We start from the raw sequence: 22,657 nt of genomic DNA, 5'->3' as shown, positions 1-22,657 counted from the left end.
GGCTATTTCTGTACATACTTTACCAATTTCAAGCCTGATTCATCTCAGATGAATATATTGTTAAAATGAACAAACACAATTTGGGTATTATGCTTGGAAAGATGCAGGGCAGTTTGTATTTTAAAAGTGTAACCTTTTGGAATGGAGTCTGTTTTGGATGCAGTACCATCATAAACCAAAAAAAAAAAAAAAAATCAATAACAACAGCAGTAAGTCCTACCTCCAGCTCCTCATCAAACAGAGATTTGTTGATCAGAGCTTTTCCTCAACATGCTTCATTCTGTATAATTCACCCAACATCGGTCTAATTGCATGTGACAAGGTATGAATATATGAAATCATTAACACTGCAAGACAATCGTTTACTGATTGTTCGTTTAAAATTCATGTTCCAAGCTCTTAAAATGTTATTTACTTATGTTTGTTTGAAGTATTTATCATGAAACGATATTTCATAAATATCATTACGTTTTGGGGGAGTTAAACCACAATCTAAACTGATCTTTCCTTTGTATAAGAAGGTCAAATTATTTGCACCTTGTTTCAACTTCTGCATTTGGTTCGATTATCACTAGGGTTGCAAACGTGGATACTTTTTGGTAAATTTCCAGAAACATTCCAGAATTTATGGAAACTTTTTATTATTTATTTATTTGAAAGTAACTGGAAATGTTCTGCCTATTTGCAATCCTGATCACAACATATATTTTTAATTGGCTGTTAAAATATTACAAACAAAGAAATAAACAAACAAGCAAATGAATAATGGTTTCTTTTTTTAGCAATTTTAGTCTTTTAGTGTGGCTTTTTTTAGTTTGTTTGTTTGGGGTAGTGATTATTTGTACGATGTGATTCATACAGAAACATACAATTTAAAGAAAAACCCGTAAACCTAAGCATCAGTATAAGCAGATCTTTGGAAACCATATCAGTGAGATTGTACAAATTCATACACCTAAAACAGTTATAAATGAGAGCGTGTTGTCTATATACACCCGCAATAAATCATCTAAAAAAAAATGATGGAGAACAAAAAGAGTAGTCCTCAGATGCCATGTTTATTACAGCAGCATTTCAGAGAAATGACATTATAGACATAGCAGCTGACTGAATGAACCGCATGTATCTGGAAGTAAAGATTCCAGCTATTACATACTGCATGTTATCAGGATTTAAAAAGCTTCCTGTAGTTTGTGTGAACTGAGTATAATAATATGGTATTAATTGTAATCTTGAATTTAATTAGCCTTACGTTATTACACCATCGCGTGTGCATGACATCATTAACAGCAGTCCTATATTGTTGAACCAATGTGGTTTACCATGTTACTACGGTTTACAGTCAAGGCTAGCTCGTTGGTTTCTACAATGATGCTTCATACTGTGGTGATTAAGCAGTGAGTTATGTCGTTTTAAAGAAAACACAACCCTGATCACATTTCTTAACATTTTATAGTGAACCATCCCTTTAAATCTAATTCTCTGTCTGTGGAAGTGAATAATGCAGATGCTACATTCAGAGTTGGGTCCCTCTGGACTGAGCAGGGGAGCAGCTGCGCCTAACAAGTGGAGCATCAAAACTGTCATGGCGCATTCTCTAGCAAGATAAATTAGTTTAAGCAGGACAACACCTCACCACCCATCCTTTCTTTTTTTAACCAATCTCCTTGTGTTGGTTCATTCACGACCTAATGTGCATGTACTGTTCAGGCAAATTGGTATTTTAGGGGTAAATATATATGTATCACTTATACGGAACAGTACGTTTGTGTTAGTTACTCAACAGCCAAATTATTACAAATTCCTAATTTTATTATTAATGGTATTCAGGGGTTTGTGTGGACATCTTTTTGGCATTTGTAAGTGTTGTTTATTTAGTTCTCCAGTTCTCATCAGTAAGCAGTTGTTTATTAGCATGCATATTTATATTGAATGTTTATTAGTACTTATAAAGCACATATTATTAATACCTTATTCTGCATCAGCAAATTGTAAATCCCTTAATCTTAACTCATATCTAGACTTAACAAATACCTTATTTAATGTTAATAAGCAGAAAATTAGAAATGTATTGAGGAAGAGAAATAGTTAACAGCTAGTTAATAGTAAGAATTGGTCCCCAAACCTTAAGCGCGACCACTTTTACTACTAAACTTACCTAAGGTTGCAGGTCTTTATCACAACAGTTTACTAGAATGATTTGTGTGTAAATTTTCTCTATTTTGTGTTGATGCTAATGTCAGGTTTAGGTGATCAGACGACTTGTTTTTGGACGTTGAGAAAAGGTGACATTGTCACAGCAAACGCCATTGACGTGATTCACAGCACTGTAGGCAGACTGCAGCAAGTCCTCGGCCTGTCACACTCAAATGATTGATTGTCACTCACTCTAACCGTGCAACAAACTGGTAAATAAATTTGCCTTCAAGGGATTGCACTCTGGGTAGACTTTGCGTCAGGGCGGTGAAGCCTATAAAAAGCAACTGGTGCGCTCTGCCAGAGGCAAAGCAAATTCAACAGGCTTGCTGGGTTGTGTGGGAGGCTGGATATCAACTCAGAAAACACTCTGAAACTTTCTAAACTCCTTCCTGGTGCATGCCACTTTCTCAAACTTGGGCTGGTGATTGATAAATGGAAGAATGGTATTTATATTCTTGTGGCACGAAAACCACACTGAAAGTTTAACAGTAGAAACGCTGCATAAGTTTGATGATTCAGATCAACTAATAACATTTTAACATGTGAGGCTTTGATGAGTACTGCAGATCCTTGTGATGGCCTTGATAAAATACATTTACATTCTGTGATTTAGCATTGAAGACACTTTTATCCAAAGTGTCTTACAAATTACATTAAAAAATTAATAAATAACATGTATGCCACATATAAATGCAACATCAAAAATGAAAAATTAGGCTTTTCCCTTTTGCTCCAGAAATGTTAAGATACAAAAATGCAAGTGGTGTTAATACGCCAACATTTCTATTCAGTCTTGAATTCTATAGCATGTTGAATGCATACATTTTTTTCTTTGAAGTGATAAAAAAATAGTAGTAATGATGTTGAATTGGTGAGAATGTCCACCAAGACACGACAAAAATTGATCCCACATTTCCGTGTTAGATAGTAAGACTGTAAACTGTTAAAAATGTCAATTTAAACGACTGTCTTGTGAGAATCTATAAAGAATATGGCAGCTGCAATCTCTTTAATGGGCTCAGTATAAAGTCCATTATGTGCTTCCTCCATTTTGCCTTGTGGCAGGGCCACTGCTGGCTCGACAGCACATTAGCCACTACCGGCCTGAAGTAGGTGGTGTTTTGTTACATCATAAAATGTTATGAGAGCTATTACAGAAAGCCATCATCCTCTGCCACTCCATTGAGATGCTCGCAGAGATAGACAATCAGGGCGGAGGGAGGGGTGTCTCTTTTCGACAGCATTACTTACCAGGTAAGGGTCTTATATAAAGGCTTTCAGTGCCCGGGTATAGAACAGGTGCACATTCAGGATACTTATATAAACACAGTTGTCTGGTGTGACTTTATCTATTGAGCAACAATTAGATTGATATGTAAAGATCTATGCAAAAACACTACTTACTTTAAAACACTAAATTAATCTAACTAGATATTAGTACTTATTCCAATAGCAGTCATTCACAATAGTAATTACTGAACTGATACTTGTAATAAATTCAAATTTTTTCTATTAATTCTATTGGGATCTGTGATTTGGAGATCAGCTGTTCATTTCCAGCTAGTATTTACTCCAGTTGTTGCTTTTTCCAGTTTTCTAGTAATAGGTACTACTTATTCTTTACTTGTAACTATTCAAATAGCTTCTTCTACCTATTCCACTTTCCCTAGCACTAACAGAATAAAACCGAACAAAACTAGTACCTGTTAATGAGACGCTAGTGAGTATACCAGTTGTTACGATTATCAGCTGAATATTTCTAATAAGAATCTATTAAACACTAAACAGATACTAATAATTAGTGGAATCAAAAAATAAGTACTACTGTCTAATGAATAGGGGACTACAAAATAATATAATGTTTCCATTATCGTATGACCCAATATTAAAAGAAAATCCATGATCGCATTTTTGTGACCTTCCAAAAGGATGAAAAGTACAGAAAATGGATTACGTTTTTAAGATTTGCAGTCATTGTACTAGCAAAACACTCACAGCAACATTAACCAGTTTTATGTCATTTAATGCCAAGGTAATAAAACCTCAAAGCAGCTTTAGTGTTGTAAATGGACATTATACACATGCATACTTACATAATAGATTTATAATGTTAATAACCAGGAAAACAGATTATCAGTCTGTGAAAAGGGTCTATTGTAAATATACAGCCTACTATTCGGAGGTGATTTGTTAATATCTGAACCACAGATCCCCAGAGAAGCTGGCAAAATGTACTAGTAAATAGTAGATGATAGAAATTGCTAGTGGAATAAGTATCTTACTAATAAGACTTAAAGAACAAGTACTAGTAAACTAGTATTTTAAAACAGTATTGAAAAATTCTGTATACTGTAATACTGTAATTTTTAAGGAATACAAACTATACTAGGCCACTTGAAATACTATTTGTCCCTATGAGTCCTTTGAGTGGACTGACAGTGTAAACCGAGTGCGCCGTCTAGTGGTAATTCAAGGAAACCCTCATATGTGACACTGATGGTGTGTTCAGCAGAAATGGCAGAGGATGCGAAATGCGAATGTTTGCCAAACTTTAGAGGAGAAACTTACGGTAAAAGACGTACTCGGTGTAACTTGACCATATCTTGTCGTCAGTATGCTGGTTGACGAACGAGGCCGTCACTGACGAGTTACAGGCGACCATCTGGAAGCCGCACTCCGAGAGCATGTCGAAAGAGCGCTCCAGGTGCTTGAACTTGAGGTAAAAGCGGGAGGTGTATCTATCAGGGGTCCTGTCTGGGTCCCTGCTCTCGTTCAGGGTCTCGCCAAAAACTTCTTTGGCCAGCGCAATCCTCCCACAAATCATAATCCGCGGCACCCTCCGGAATTTGGCATCGGTTTGACTCTCCCTGCCCATCGTACAAGACCCGCGATATCCGACTGTGATGAACCCGCTTTTTCTGTCGGCGGGAACGAGCGACGGTGGAGGGCACATCCGCTGGTCGCTTCCTTGAGAGCCGTCCTCGTAATCGCTGTGGATGTATTCATCGGGACTGGGCTTCAAGTCGTCCGGGGTTAAGAGTTTAACCAAGTCTGGCAATTGAAAGTACTCCGCTTCTTTCCTCAGCCGTCCCTTCTCAGGGAAGTGGTCAGGGAGGACAACCTGCTTGTCTCTGAGGTAGTCTAACACATATCTGAACAAAAACCCATCCCGGTCGATGAAGTAACGACCTTTGGGGTCCCTGGCCAGATCATTCGATGCGTTATTTTTAGTAGAGAATATCTTCCCCAAAAGGGAGCCGGGGTTGCCGATTAACGTGGCGTGACGGGTATAATACACTTGCCCCCCGACGTTTAGTTCAATAACGTCTGGAAAACTGCTGTCTTTAGCTCTAGAGTTTCCACTTAACGCCATTGTTTCGGTCATGGGTGGCAAAAAATATCCGTGTTTTCGAAAGTTCGCTCTCTACAGCTTCGGGAAGGGTTTAGAAAATACAGACGATGGACCATGCACATTAAATGGCAATAAAAATAGCATTTCAGCCGACTAATTGGAGCAGGTAACGTTACCTTACAGATACAAAAACCAACCTCTTAACCGCAGATCAAACAAATCAAAAAGAGGGAATGAACGGCGAAGTATCCGAGCTGGAACTACAGGCGCACAGCAGAGAGTCGCTCCGCGCAAAGGAGGATCGGTTGCTCAGCAGCGGATGGACACAGCGATAGAAACGGCTGCTTATTCCTTCGCCTGAAAAAAAGATAGTACACTTGTATGCAAACGGAAGATGCTGCTTGAATTCTGCCAAAAAATAGAGCTATTTTTCAGTTAAGCAGGTTCAAAGTACCTTACAAGTTCAGCAGCTGTAATAACCCAACTTTTAAATACCAAACTGAGTAGTTTCAGAAGAATATAATTGAAAACAGTCCAAAACAAATATTTTATAGCTACTAAGGGGGTCGATCGATAATCCCAGCTGTTTAGAAGTAAATCCCCTCTGTGATCCTCTGACATTAATCCAGGGTTTGTGTGTTTAAGGGGGTTTAGAGGCGAAGATGATACAGCATCTCTCGCTCTCAGGGCTGTGGCGCGGGGAAAATAACCGCCTCAGCTGTTGTTGCCTCGGCGGGCGGGAAAAAGAACACAATGGGTTATCAAAAATTACATCATCTTAAAGCAGTATGCACGCGATGCTTTGGCGTTGCTGGTGTAATATCAGTGTCAGCCAGCTGTGTTAGCTATAGTTCATGCAGTCAGCATATTCATTTAACAAAAAAAAAAAAACACTGCCTGGAATGACATTTTGTGCTCTCATTTGTTAATTCAAGCGTTTGCCAATGACTTACTGTACTTTTAGAGAAAGAGCAAAATAAAAAGGTATTCTCAGCTTGAGGCTGTTGATTGGAGGAAGCCACAGTCCATTTCAGGACCTTGGACAGCGAAAGCAATACCCACTCTTGCATGGCTGCTAGTACCCAAATACAAAATGTATTCATAATGTTTGCAAGAAATATTTAGCATGGTATTATAATGATAGCAAATTAAATAATTAGCAAAAAAACTTTTGTAATGCCATTGTACTAATAAAGTTACTATATTATCTGGAAAATGTTTACTTTATAGTATATTAGAGATTAAACCAACAAAAATAAACATTTTCAATGCAATTCAAATTTGTTTGTGCTTTGCCAGAGCAGCTTTAGAGAGAATATTGGCTGGCAAACCCCAGTGAGCAAAATAAAGGCGGCGACGAGGATCTTGCATGATGCAAAACTTACAGATGAAAAGGAAATACCCCCTCCCCTCCCCCATTTATTTGTTTTCCTTAATGTGATTGTTGTTTTATTATGTTTTTTTAGACTGTGACTGTCAATAGCAATGTAATCTAATATGATGCAGTTTTATTTAGAGTTCTTAAATACCAGTTTTGTTAAAGGTGCTTTAATAATCATAATAATAATAATCAGTTATTTTGAATAAATATTAAATAGTATCGGATATGGGAATACAAATCTTACGACACCTCTCCCACCATAATAATACCCATTGTAGTTTTTCAGAAACATTAGACTATTTTCTTAAAAGCATACTGTTATGTCTGTTAATTTCATGTGATATTCTTTGCATGATCTTTATTGTAGATAGCTACACTGTATAGCCTTTATATCACTGTATATCACTTTAATCTTTATTATAATGTATTTTTTCACTCAGTTGTTCTGTCAATATTCATAAAAATATTTATGGTGCTCTGGTGTACCCTACTATTGTGGAAAGAATGCTACTTACTAGATTAGATAGATAGATAGATAGATAGATAGATAGATAGATAGATAGATAGATAGATAGATAGATAGATAGATAGATAGATAGATAGATAGATAGATAGATAGATAGATAGATAGATAGAAGAGTGACAGTGCATTCATTTGTAAGTAGGCCATGAGTTGTATTCATAAATGCACGCATGCCTTCACCTCTTGTATGCTGCTTCTTTTTCAAAGAGTGTAGCAGTTGACTGGCTTACTTTAAATAGCTCAAATTCGACTCACGGCTGGCAGATTTCCTGTTGTTATTTCATGACTGTACACCACATCCCTGAAAGCATTGGCATTCTTAATTTTTGAAAAGCTTTTCTTTGATTTGAAGAGTCTCTAAGGGCTCTAAGCAGGTAGCAGTACTGTATATATGATACAGGCTGATTCCTCTCGTGACTCTCTCATATGTGTCCTCAGAAGAATTGTCTTTGAAAACACAAAGCCTTATGGTTTCAGGTAAACCAGATAAACCAGGCCAGATAGAAGTCTGGCTTATAAAACTCAGGTAGAAAAGGATGAAGACTTTAATGGCCTCTGATCATCTTCGGCCACAGTGTCTGGAGATCTCTAATTTAAATGCTTTTTATTCATTTTACATTTTTATACAATCATTCCAGTTGAATTTTTAAAGCCAGTCCAAACTAAAGCTGTTCTAGTTTTAAAAAGCACAGATAATAGTTGACTTTCTGTGCTATCACAATGGTGCTCATTTAATGAATTAACTGTTGCTTTGTGAAAGAACAAATCACCAAGCTTTCCTATTTTAGGACAGAAGACCTCTTTCATGTTAGAGTTTAGATACCAGGACATTTCTCTCGAGAGGCAATTATCCTGGAAGACTTTAATGTTCCCTGTGTGGTATTCTTTGACTAATGTATTTCCGAAGGTCAGTTAAAGGTCTTCAAGGTAACTGTTTCCTATAACAAACCAGGTCTAGTTGATGTTAGGTTTTTAAAAATAGTGGGATAAGAGTAGCCAGCAGAACTATACTGTAACTACATTTTTCAGTAACTTGTCAGAAGTGACTCTACTTTTAAAATAGTGTAGCGCTTCCACTAGCAAGCTAGTTTTTAAACAAGTAGCAGTATAGCAGTGCAAAGTGGTACAACATCATTTATTCATGTTTTTCACTATTTATTTCTTTTTGGCTGTAAGTTTAATTCTTTAACTTAATTAGTTATGAAAAATAACACGATTAAAATATATTAAAGGTCTAATTTTTCATGCTTTTTTTGAAGCTTTGATTGTGTTTACAGTGCGCAATATAACATGTGTTCATGTTTCGCGTGTTAAATACCGCTGTTTTCACTGTCATTAAAACGGGCTGATGACTTCCTTGTTCTATAAAGTCCCTCCTTCAGAAATTATTAACGAGTTCTGATTGGGCCAGCGGTTCCTGTGTTGTGATTCGACAGCAGCTTACAGCACGCTGCCCTCGTGGTAACGTGATTGGGCTAGTTTTGAGAAGCAAGTGGGCAGGAGCACGTACTGGAGATGTATTTATAATCACAGGAGCGTTTTTACTGACGAGATGTGCATGAAAACCGCATTTGTTTTTTTGCACAGCCCTAACATCTAGTTAACAAAGCTAAACAGCCTTGCCCTTTGTGTAATAAGTTACAGAAACTGTTAAACGCACCAACTTAAATAATAAAATACACTTACCGGTGGTCCATAAACAACGTCTTCTCCAGACAAAGAGGGAACTGCTCCATCTTTCAAGAATAATCTTTTTGCGAATCCGGAATTAAACTGATTGAGATTGAGGAAGCTGTCCTCAGTAAAATGTGGATTATAATTTTCGGGAACCGAGTTAAACATAAATCATAAATATTAATCTCCAAGTACAGCGTCCCTGGGAAGCCCAAACAAAGATGATTGGACTCCGAGATGAATATAACAGCGTTTTGACGACATGACGACAAACACAAACGCAAATGTTCCTCTTCTCCATCGGAGCGCAACAAGGCCATGCCCCCCTTTTTGTGAATTCATGTGGGCGGAGGTTAGTCAAAAAAGGTTTTAGTGACGTCATCACTGCAGGAACTAGAGGGATGTAGTCCAAACGGGTCGTTTTTTGTAGATGAATTCTGTTAAATAAAATATCTCGCTTGGCATTGAACTTTGAGCTTTAGAATTATACAGATATTATTTATACTCTAACAACAACATTACACACTAACTAAAGTTTAAAACATGGGATCACGAAGAACGGGACCTTTAAAGCAGTTAACGCACTGGCCCCGCCCCCAATCTGTATGTCATCTTACATTTCATACAGTTGATTGTTGACAAATATGATGCAGGGCAACCACTCCATAAATGCAGTTATGCCCTAAAATGCAAGATATTAGGGTAAAAATGGCCCTGTATTAATTTTTGTCTTATATTTATATCATAAGTGATATCACACGAGCAGCGAGTTTAAATATGATTTTCTACAACGGTATAAAACAGAATTGTTTCACGTCTCCGAGCAGCACAGCCGTGTTTAGTTTCTAAATGAATCCTCGTTTTGAAAGAAGAGTGTGAATCAATGATTCACTGTCCAGTCTCGTTTGCAACAAACTGCTTTCTCTAAGGACTAACCTATCTCTCTGCTTACCTCTCTCCAGCGATCTCCAGTGTCTCCAAATCTCCATCGTGTGCGTGTGTGTGTGTCCACTACCTCCAGCGTCTTGTGTTCTTCACCTACGGATCCATTCATCTCCACTACCTCCAGCAACATATCCTCACTGTTCACTACCTGCTCCTCTGCTTGTGCCATGATAAACCGTGCTCTCCTGTTATTCCAGCCTCCTGTACCTGATTACAGTAATAGGCCTATTCATAAAGAGAGCCGTTTACTTCATTTCTGAATGAATCAGCCGCTGGAAGATATCGTTTCTTACTTAGAGTATCATTTAATGATAAGAATAGAAATTGTATAAAAAAAAGTTGCACTTTATTTTACAGTACCTTTACTAAAATGTACTTATAGTGTACTTACAGTGTATTTATCTAAGAAAGTTCTGGTAATACAAGGTAACTACATGGGGTAGGGTTAGGTTTAGGGTTAGGTTCAGGGTTAGTACCTAGTTATTACATAGTTATTGTAATTACTATAATAAGTACATAGTATGTACATGAGAAACAGGACTGTAAAATAAAGTGCTACCAAAAAAAATAATAATGATAATAATAATTACCCCCCCCCCCCCCCCCCCCCCAAAAAAAAAGAAAGAAATCTGTCACCATTTTCTCAAACATGACTTACTTTCTTTTGTGGAACATAAAATAAGGTTTTTTGAAGACTGCTGGTAACCAGAGATGTATAAAGTACTAGAGACCCATACTTGAGTAAAAGTACAAGTGCTCTATCAAAAAAGTGACTTGAGTAGAAGTTGAAGTGCTCTTTAAGCACCACACTTAAGTAGAAGTACTAAAGTATTCAACATTTTTTGTACTTAAGTATTGCAAGTAGTCTATTTTAAAATTTACTACTCAAGTACTGAAAGTAAAAGTAGAAGTATTGTGTTATGTAGCTATTAAAGAAAGTAGTCAAAAGTTTGAACATATTGTTTTTACTATTTCAAATGATTAACCTAAAGGACAATCACAATTCCTTTGACTAACTTCCTGTAAACAAAAACATGGTTACTAGGGTTAGTTAGCCCAATTTGCAAAATGATGTCATTAATAACTTACCCTCATGTTGTTTCAAACCCGTAAGACATCAGAGGGTCATTTAGAATTTTTTGAAGCATCGAAAATACATTTTGGTCCAAAAATAGCAAAAACTAGACTTTATTCAGCATTGTCTTCTCTTCCGTGTCTGTTGTAAGACAGTTAAAAACAAAGCAGTTTGTGATATCTGGTTCGCGAACGAATCATTCGATGTAACCGGATCTTTTTGAAACAGTTCACCAAATCAAACTGAATCGTTTTAAACAGTTCGCGTCTCCAATACGCATTAATCCACAGATGAATTAAACTGTTAACTTGTTTAATGTGTCTGACACTCCCTCTGAGTTAAAACAAACCAATATCCCGGAGTAATTCATTGACTCAAACAGTACACTGACTGAACTGCTGTGAAGAGAGAACTGAAGATGAACACCGAGCCGAGCCAGATAATGATTCGTTCACGAGTCAAGAACCGTTTCTGTCAGACGCGTCCGATTCGTGAACCGAGGAGCTGATGATACTGCGCATGTGTGATTTAGCGTGAAGCAAACCGACACACAGAGCGTCTGAAACGAACTGATTCTTTTGGTGATTGATTCTGAACTGATTCTGTGTTAATGTTATGAGCCCATGTGCAGTCAACGCCAATGACGCCATTGCATCGAGCGCAAAAGAATCGGGTGAACTGTTTTCTTCAACTGGTTTATTGAATCGAACTGTCAGAAAGAACTAACGTTACTGGTCATCCGAGAACCGATGCAACCGGTTCTTGACTCGTGAACGAGTCATTATCTGGCTCGGCTCGGTGTTCATTTCTCTATTCACAGCAGTTCAGTCAGCACGCGCAGTCTTCTTAATCGCTTGTTTCGCTCAATGATGTGGCAGCTTCATCAAACCTGCCATCTACAGTTCTGGCAGTGGTTTGTAATGGAATGATTCGTAACATTATTATAATTGTAACGAGTAACGATGCAGCACATAAAAAAATATCGGAGTAAAAGTATTAAACTCAGCGAAAATATGTACCGAAGTAAAAGTGGAAGTAGGAGAAAAAAATAATACTCTAGTAAAGTACAGATACCTCCTTTTAGTACTTAAGTACAGTAGTGAAGTAGTTCTACTTCGTTACTATACATCTCTGCTGGTAACAAAGCTGTCTTGGTTACCAGTGACTTCCACTGTATGAACAAAAAAATACTGAGATGTTTCTCAAATTATCTTCTTTTATGTTCCATAGTTTATGTAAGGCCATTGTAGCCTAAATGTGAATGTGTAATACATTTTATTTTGAATCAAATAAAATATTTTAAAAAAGCTAAAAATGTGAAATGTCTACGCAATACTTTCTCATTTAACATGAAAATAGCTTTAAATAATCTTTTGTGGCTAGTCAAATTTATTTAGAAAAACATTGTATAATTAATTAGATTAAAAAAATTATCATCGACTGGCAGTCCTAATTTATTTATTTGCATATCTGTCAGTTATATATTTGAAAATTTGTATCTTATTTATTTATTAAAAATGTATTTTAATCGTCTTACCATTTGAAAGTAAAGGTTATATCAGTAAATGAAACACTTTCAAGAGCTTTGTTTTTTCCAGATGTCTTTTGTCCACAGAAATGCATTGATCAGTGCTTAATCCAAATTTCTTTTCCCACTTTGCACACGTGATTAATTGATCATCAAATTTGTACTTGATTGTTTTTAATCATCAGTAATTATTTGTTTTATTGATTAGTTGTTGCAGCCCTATACTTGAAATCACGTGTAGATTGGAAAGCTACAGTTATTACATGCATGAGCCAACATAAAGAAAAGATGTTGCATAAAGTCTGCAATCTAGAGCTGCGTGATATTTTCAGAACATAGCTGAAAATGCTTTCCTCTTTGTTTGTGAGTTGCCCTTTTGATTCACTATAATAAAAGCTATTTGTTTTAATGCTGAAAATCCGAAATGGAAAAGTGTGTTGTTTTAGCAGCACTCAGAATAACAGAAAAACGACATCATTACAGGATGCTAATTTGTTCCCTTTTTAAATATCAAGCACAAAAAAAAGAAGAAGAAATCTAAAGGAGAGGTGGTCTGTTCTATGTCTTGAGGGAATTGGTTGTTTGAACTCTCAATCACTCCTTATTCACTGACCTGCACTCAGGAGGGTCAGGGCCACACAAACAACATCTTTTAAGAAACATGAACAGTGCAGTGTTATATTGTCATGTCAAACAAGTACAGAGAGACTATGATTTGCATAATGATATCTTTTGTCTCAGTAGTAAAACAAATTAAAATCTCTGATGGGGATTTAAAGACTGTGCTGTCTTGTGATAATTATTATCTTCTATTTTTTTTGTTATATTTGATTTCATATTCATCACAAAGAAATATTGAGGAAAATGTGTGCATTGCTATTTTATTATATTTCTGTGAGATTTAAACAAAACTTGCTCTCTTTAATTTTCTCTGTATGTGCATCAAGAGGATTGTGCGAGAGTGCGACTATGTTATGCAATATTATACATATTTTACGATATCTTACTGAAGAAGACAGGACAGAGAAAATGAAATGTAAGCAAAGGGAATCTTCAGTTAAGTGCTGATCAGATACAGTTTAAGTCTTGTTAAATCTTATAGCAATTTGCTTTTGTGCTCTAAGGTTTTATTGGCACTGCCCAACAACTGTTGAAAGCATGTATGCACACCGTCTCACACACACACACACACACACAGCTAAACTAGGTCTGCCAGATTCTCAAGAGACAGGCTGCTGCCTCACTGAACATTAAGAGCACTAGCTAGTTTGCCCCAGCTCATAAACCACCGTCTAACGGAGGGTAAAACATTTGGCTTCAGTCTCTCTCTCTCTCTCAGCATCTATTTTATGGTGCATAAATGTGGTAATTATTTATTTATTTATTCATTCAGTCAGTGGATATACAGCATGTAGTTCATAGAGGATTAGTTATCTCAAAAATTTAAATTTGTTGAAACTTTACACATCCTCAGGCTATCCAAGATGTATGGATTGATTTTTTTTTTTCAACAGAAAAGAGTTGAAAAAATATAGCATGCCATCACTTGCTCACCAACAGCTGATGAAAACCCACAATAATCTACTGATAATCCATACGACAGTCCATTAATTAACAGCTTCTGAAGTGACAATCTGAGCGTTTGTGAGAAACAAACCCATCATTGAAGCATTTTAACTTTAAACCTTTGTTTGTCACCAAAATGTAACTCCATAATGCATAATAAATAGATAAATAAAATGTTAAAAAATCCATCCCGTCCTCTCACAACAAAATCCATGTGAGAATCTTTAAAAGAAATGATGAATCCTTCAGAGAAAAATAACAGCATGTAGATTTGGAATGACATGAAGTTTCTGTCTTTATTTCCTAACCTAACCATGCTTTTAATATCAATTTAACAAACATTCCCTCCAAATCAGCACAGGAAATCTTAAAACAACTGAAAGATAAATATGAGCTTATCTGTAATACAAGATTATAGGTTCCTGTGGCATGAAAGCACAAGAGCAGGTGCGAGAGAGAACGTACAATACATCTATTTGTTATTATTATTATCATTATTATTGTTGTTGTAAAGGAATGCTCAGATTATGTGCTTATTTAATGCAATTTCAATAGTATAGCATTTGAGACAACATCAAATGCACTGAGTTCAACAGCCACTAAATTTGTATTACATACAATATAACTTTCTTCAAATCTGAGAAATAACCTTTGGATGTTCATTGTGTTTTGTCCGAATGATGTTAAGCTTAATTTGTAGGTGGTTCCCTTGGATGAAATGTTGCTAAGCAACAGCTTGGCCTGGGAGAGGGGCGGCACCATGTTCCCACTAAGCACCAGAGGGATTTCCAGTAATCAGCATGACTCAAGTTTTTATCTTCCTCCATGTGCTTAGTGTTTTTTTTTCTTCTTCTTCTTCAGCAGTCAAGGTTAAAGTTTTATTTATTTATTTTCTTCAACTCAAAGGAAAGTTTTATTATTTACAGATTCTGTCACCACTTACTTACCCTGATGCCGTTTCAAACCCCCCTCTATAGGAAACTGACATTACATTTAGCAGACGCTTAAGCAACTTTCAGTGCATTCAGAATATATATATATATCAGTATGCGTGTTCCCTGGGAACTGAACCCACAACATTTTAGGCTGCTAATACAAGACTCTACCACTGAGCAAAGGTAAGGTAAATCCACTCAATGAAATCAGTGAATGCGCTTCAAAAAATGTTTGCGTTCTGCAGAAGAAAGAAAGTAACAGAGCTTTGGAACAACATGACAGAGAGTAAATGATGACAGAATTCTATGTTAAGGTCTGGTCAAATTGGCAAACGTTTACAGGACAATAAAGATCCATTGTCAATAATCATCACACTGACAGTTACAAATTACATTACATGAATCATGTAAATTATATTATACATCATACCTATTTCAAGCTTTAGAGGTTCTTCCAATGAGCTGATGAGTTGAATTAGTGAGACATAAATCAAGGGTACAGGTAAAGAGTTTTCCATTAAAATAGCAAGCAAAAGTAAAAACAATGTCATATATTTTGTTCCATGGTCCGTGAAATTGTGTTGCCTGTCAATGGCATCATACCCCCCCCCCCATCCCTCCATCCACACTAAGTTTCTTGTCTGCATTGAAATGTCAGAAAACACTATTTTACTATTAATAACTGTGGAAACGCGTTCTCACAGTCGTTTTATCTCTGTTTAATCCGAAGCAATCTCACAGCAATTTGAAACGATTTTACATTTTGCTTTATTACTTTTTTTTTATAGGTGTCAATGGAAGAAAAGCTTCATTTTGCTAAATAAAAAGCTTTTGTGAGGAAATAGCTTATCATCTAATGTATCAACAGCCTTCAAAATGTTTTACACTAAACAATACTTTTATTGGGAACTATATGTAGATTTTACCTTGAAATTACAATAATTAAGAGAAGGCGGAGTAGGGAATGTTGTGCAGGTAAAGTAGGAGGACCCATTTACAGAATACTACCAACAAATCAGTCACATTACTTTTTAATAATAGATGTAATATTGTTCATTGTCTAAAAATACAGATGTTTTCTTTTGGTTTAAGGTTTCACCTGAAATTAGAGTTATGACTATTATGACTGCCACCTTGTGTTAATGTAATGCATTATAATGAATAAAGGACAGGAATGATTTCAAATATTGTTGTAACAGACGAGCGTAACAATGGAGTGGGGATCCAAACACAGGTTTTATTTCTTAGAGCGTGGTCAGAACAGACAGGGTCAAACACCAGCAAACACAACAGTAGAGGCAAAGCAAGACATAATCCAAAAACAGGCAGAAGGTCAGGGCAGGCAGCAAACCATCATACAACATGAGCAATCAGTGCATGGTCAAAATTCAGGCATGGAGAACAGGGAAGAATGCTCAGAAATGTCTGCAAAAGCTAAACCAGACTTTTGATGAGGTAAAGCTGGCCGCACACTAGATAATTTTAAGGCCAATTTGCAGCTTGACGCAAGTTTGTCCTTTTTTGTCCAAAAATATTCTATTGTGTGGTGTTATGTGGAGCGTCACTGAACTCAAAACTCTGGATTGGGCTGCCTCTGACGTGATACAGATAGCCAATGAGAGCGAGCAAGCGGTCACCTACCAGATGTTGTGGGCTTCTAGCTGAAACAGGCAGCCACAAACATACCATGAATGCAGAGAACATCACCCATAGTCTTTGTTTTCCACTGTGAAACAGAACACACACCAGGAGGGCCAGCTGACAATGTGTATTGTCCTCTATTTGCTTTTCTTCTCTAGTCATGTTTGATCTCGCGAGTGTCTGTGAGATCACGTGTAACTGTGAAATCATCAAGTGTGTGGTCTCGTGGTCTGTTCAAATCTGGTTGAACTGTTTTCTTGTCTGTGGTCTCCCATTTTTTAAAAATCAGTTCAGATTTGAAAATTGTCTGGTGTGCAGCCAGCTTAAGGAGATACAGGTGCATGCAATCGTTGATAAGTCCAAACAAAAGCAGCATCCGAAAGCCTAGGCAGCTGACTTGCTGCCTCGCTGCCGTATGGGGCAATGACTTTGCAGGGAGTGTTTTTGCACAAAGGTACCTTATGAAAGTGATTTCGGACAGACTTCTGAGGCAGCGTAACGGTTTTATGATCTACAACAAAATAAAATTAATTTTGGTGATAACTAAACGAATATTTCATTACTATTATACTGATTTCTCACTAGAAATAACATGAAAAGTGCAAAGTTAGTTAGAAATATACATTTACACACAAAGTTTAGAGCTGTCGGCCACAGTAAAAGGATTATGGGGAATGTAGTCTGTGAGAGACAACAGTCTGGGGTGGATTGCCCTCTAGTGGAACTCCGGCTGGTGATTTTAACATTGTATTAGATTGGATGTTGTTTCATGAATTGAAATGGGGTGGTGGTGCAGTGGATAAGACACATGCCTTTGGTGTGAGAGACCTGGGTTCGAATCGACTGTGAGACACCAATGTGTCCCTGAGCAAGACACTTAACCCCTAGTTGCTCCAGAGGCGTGCGACCTTTGACATATATATATATATATATATATATATATATATATATATATAACAATTGTAAGTTGCTTTTGATAAAAGTGTCAGCTAAATGAATAAATAAATATTTTCTAGGGCTTCCAAGTTTCAATAAATATACTTGAAATGCAATGACTTGTGGCTGCTGCATATGATTATGGGATAACACTTTTTACTATTGTTTTGTTTTGTTTAAATAAACAGAATAAACCCTAAATTGTGCCTTAATGTCACTGCATTGAAGAGTAAGTGACTAGCAATTCAAAGCTTCATGCTAGCATACTTCTAAACTTAAAACTAAAATTTTAATATGAATCACATCATAACACCACCTCATAAAGAAGTTACATTTTCACATGGGATCAGGTCGGTTTAAGACATCTAAGAGAAAGAGATATCAAAGATCCACAGAAAATAAACTTTGCATGAAATGCATATTGGAAAAGACAATGAAAACTCAATGATAAATGAACTGCTAAACATAGAGTGATGCATTGCAGCTTATTTTTCCCTTTAATAAATGTGTATTGGTTATTTTAAACACTGATCGATTCAAATCATTAAAACTGAAATGCCACTTTGCTTGCACCTTTGGCTTATTGTGGTATCATATCCTCAGTATCTCATTAGGCCCAGGCATAGTTTGCCATTCCTGGCTTCTTCTATTTTTGGAGTCTTGGAGGGAATTGCATGATTCACTCTCTGGATCTTAAACTAACTTTTGTCAAGCTGCAGGTCTCCAGCAAGGAGCAGCTGATGATGAATTATTTGTTCGAGGAGGGTTTTAAGGAGGCCTGGTTGCCGCATGGGGTTAGACTATAATTGAGACAGAGCCTCAACCACGGAGGGACTCTGCTGCTGCTAGCTGTGATTCCATTAGACGCTGCCTTGCCCCTTTGCTACCCTGTCCTCGCGTTGCGCTGTTTTTCCCGTCACACTTCTCAACCCTGAAAGGCACAGCTGACGCGCAATTTTCAGCGTAACAACAGATCTTGCTGCATGGCTTTTACTGTCGAACTTGAAGGGGTGTTGATGTGTTATGCCCTCGGCTACTGGATTTTTGGCATCTGGTTTAATGTGGGAGATAATTGCTTAGGGTAGCAAGGGAGCATGCTCAGATGCATGCACTAACAAACACATACCATACGCACACAGTCGAACAGCTTCCGCATGGAGACTAATGACTTATTTATTGCCTTTAACCCACACATCAAAAAGGTTTAAAATATAAATGAAGACGAAGCAAAATATTCAAGTCTTCATTTCCTCTGTTCAATGCTTAAACTTATAAGCATTTCCAAAATACAGACCTTAAAGGAAATGCGTGTTTGCAACAAACATGCACTATCTCCAAAGGTATCTGATACATTCATTCAGAGCATGGAATCAGAGTGAAGGGTGTGCGTGTGTGCATGTCTTTTTACTTGCTGAAAAAAAGCAGGTTGTTGTAATCTGCACGTACAGCCAGGCAATAACGCAGGATTAAAGCACAACACACTCGCAGAAGGTAATTATGCCAGAATGGCGGTTCACTGACCTAGATTTGTGTGCACACTGATGCTTTTCAATTTTCTTTCATTAAACGAGTAGTTCACCCAAAAATAAACATTCTGTCATCATTTCCTCACTCTTGTGTCTTTCCAAACCCATATGAATTTCTTCTGTGCATGGAACAAAAAGGAGATGTTTTGATGAACATTCACACTGCTCTTTTCCATATAGTCAAAGTGGATGAAGACCAATGTCTGTCCAGCTCTAGAAAGCGCCATAAAAGCAATATAAACGTTACCTTTCGTAGTAGCTTTTTCTTCTTCTTCATATTATGGAATTCAAATGGCAAGCAACTGTTTAGCCTGACTACGTCAGACTTCCTACTTCCGCTCAATTTCATTTTGCTTCTGTACTCAGTCTGATACAGAGTCAGAGCTTTCTGTTTGCCACCGGTCTGGAAACAGCCGGGCCAATCAACTAACAGAGGGCGGGCTGAGAGCCGTGACGTAGATGCGTAGATTAAAGGGGGGGTGAAATGCTCGTTTTCACTCAATATCCTGTTAAACTTGAGTACATATAGAGTAGTACTGCATCCTTCATAAATCCAAAAAGTCTTTAGTTTTATTATATTCATAAGAGAAAGATAGTCTGTACCGATTTTTCCCGGAAAAACACGACCGGCTGGAGGCGTGACGTGTGGGCGGGGCTAAAGAATCACGAGCGCCAGTAAGGTTTTGCTTTGAGAGCATGTGGAAACTGTGATATTACCGTGAGAGAAAACCCATCATCCAAAACAAACATTGGCTTCCATTAGATTCAGCCATTTATTTATGATCCAGAATCAGATCCCGAGGCTGAAACTGAACGAGAGCAGCAGCAGCAACGACTCGCTCCGAGCGGGGCTCAAACCCGGGTCTCTGGCATGGGAGGCGGACGCACTAACAAGGAGGCAGAGATATTTGAAGCAGTTTTACTCACCGCCTGCGGTTCCAACACACGATCGTGACCCTTTTTCGTTGGGATTGCATTATCCTTAAGAAATAAACGATACGCAAATCCGTCGTCAAACTGGGCCTTGTTTGTAAAACAAGCATCTTCGAAATGCAGGGAACAAACAAAAACACTTGCACAACTGCGTTGATGCTCTATTAAAAAAAAATAAACTCTATCCACTGGTCCCTTAATGCTGTTTTTTTGGGGGTTTTTGGTAATCTGTGCAGGGTTGTCTTGCCCTGGCAACGAAAAACACACTTCTTTTGTGACTTTTCGCGACGCTCTCGCTCTGATCAGTGAATCGCTTTGATCAGTGAAATGTCTGTGCTGCTCAGCCTCGCTATACAGGAGCGCGCGCTCTTCCGGGAGAAGTGCCTTAGGACCCAAATAAGGAAATTCCGCTCCATCTAACGTCACACAGAGCCATACTCGAAAAAAACTTTCCGAAACTTGTGACAAACCGGAAGGAGTATTTTGGGAACAAAAATACTCCTTCAAACGTACAACTTAATTTTTGAAACTTTGTCCATGTTTAGCATGGGAATCCAACTCTTTAACAGTGTAAAAAAACTCAGTATGCATGAAATAGCATTTCACCCCCCCTTTAACTTTGCATAAACTGCAAAAGTCGTTTACAGCCATGTTCACTCCGGTATTTCGCTCGCATCATCATGTGTTTACAACAGGTTTACAGTGGAAGTTCAGTCATAGATTTGAGTTCGATGCATGATGTCTGTGCTTCGATGCGGCTTTACAGGCGCATAACATACGTCATAACTAAACGTATCTGATTGGCTACGGGTAACCAATGATTTTAAATTTCAGACAAGCGCCCCCTAGCGAGAGAGAAAACACTTCTCTATTGTGCCATTCCAGACTCTGTCTACGAAGCAAAGTGAAGTAGCAGAGTCTGGTATTACCAGGCTAATAACTGTTACCCATGTTCTTCAAAATAAACGATGACAGAGTTTCCATTTTGGGTGAACTATCCCTTTAATGCCAGAACCATAACATGATAAGTGCTCTGTGAGCCAATTTCTCCCGTGCTTGATTAAGTTCATGTCATCCAGATCTGTCTTGTATTTACCCTCAATACCCCATGTATTTAAGTCCCAGTATGTGCTTTCTGTTTTTGTCTGGTCTACTAACGCCATGGCCATGTCTCAGTTATTCCTAGTGTGGATTACCCTTTGTTTTAGTTTTATTAAAGCCTTAAAGTTTTTCTCATCCCCATCACTGTCATTCTCTCCAACACAGTGTGTGACATTTGGGCACAAAGTTGCTCTTTGAGAATACTCCAAATGTATTAAAATTAGAGTTTTTAGTTGACATTTTCTGGTCACCAAGATCATCACTGCAAGAACAATGGCAGGAGATATATCAGCACCTTGTGGTGTGTCAGTGTGCACATTGTTTATTATTGTTCTTGTGGAATTTTTGAACCTCAGAATTACATTTTCTGCAGTGCTGTTAGTGCCTTTGACTTCTCTGCCTCCACTTTCTGAATATTTACTCTACATCCCACATGCTCCTGGCTTCCGCGTGCAGAGTGTGATGAAAGAATCAGGAGAATCTGAGAAGGGGCTCACAGAGTCATGTTCAAACAACCCCCTGGCTTTTGTTTATTGAGCTATATCTTGTTACATTTTGATTTCCTGCTGCTAACACAGTGTCCAAAGCAGTTTCCAGCAACTTACATGGAGCCAGTGTGCAGCAATAGACAATCACTGTGTACCAAAACATGTTAAAAATCTTACGAATTAAAGCAATATCACGCGATAAATTTGTGTGTCATCATTTGATCGTAGGTATTTAAAGTTGTGCTGCTAAAGCAAACAATACTGTGAAAGACAATAACTGTATGTAAATAGGTAAGAAAAAAAGGGCGCCAAAGAAACTCTTTTTGTTGAACAACTTTTTACATCGTGGATTCAGTAATTTTAGGTGTTAAGTGACAAGGAAGCTGCATGATTTCATGTTATTACTTTAAAGAAAGAGTTGAAATTTCAAGATGTAGATGATTTTGTAGAAATTTAGCATTTAGCATTACTTCTCTTGCTCACCAATGGATGTTATGCAGTGAATGGGTGCCATCATAATGAGAGTCAAACAGCTGCTAAAAACATCACAATAATCCACAAGTAATCCACACCCCACCAGTCTACCAATTAATCAGAAAATCCATCAAAACCATCACTTCTGGCCAAAATAGGATTGCATAATTCATAAAAATGCTTCTTCCTGTGGAAAAAGTAAATCTGCTGTTGTCTTCTCACATCTGTTTTTTTTTTTCTAGGACTGTTTGCTTGTAAACAGTGCTTGAGCTGCACATTTCTCTCCTGATTTAGACAAGATGAAGCAATATCAATCTATCTATCCTGATCTTTCTGTCTGACAGTATTTGTCTATTCTTCTGATTAACTGTATGGCTTGT

General features: G+C 37.5%; 1 protein-coding gene across 1 annotated transcript in view; it reads right to left on the bottom strand.

Annotated features, from left to right (window-relative positions):
• The window catches only part of kctd16b (potassium channel tetramerization domain containing 16b), a 71,888-nt gene extending 65,662 nt beyond the window's left edge, over window positions 1-6,226 (bottom strand). Inside the window, exon 1 of the mRNA XM_052587785.1 lies at window positions 4,768-6,226. Within this exon, the coding sequence (XP_052443745.1) occupies window positions 4,768-5,584 (817 nt within the window). The 5' untranslated portion in view covers window positions 5,585-6,226. The remainder of the gene's footprint in view (window positions 1-4,767) is intronic.
• Between the last annotated feature and the right edge of the window lie 16,431 nt (window positions 6,227-22,657).

Source organism: Carassius gibelio, chromosome B21, assembly GCF_023724105.1.
Source record: "Carassius gibelio isolate Cgi1373 ecotype wild population from Czech Republic chromosome B21, carGib1.2-hapl.c, whole genome shotgun sequence".
Lineage (NCBI taxonomy): Eukaryota > Metazoa > Chordata > Actinopteri > Cypriniformes > Cyprinidae > Carassius > Carassius gibelio.
This window is presented reverse-complemented; position numbering and strand designations above follow the sequence as displayed.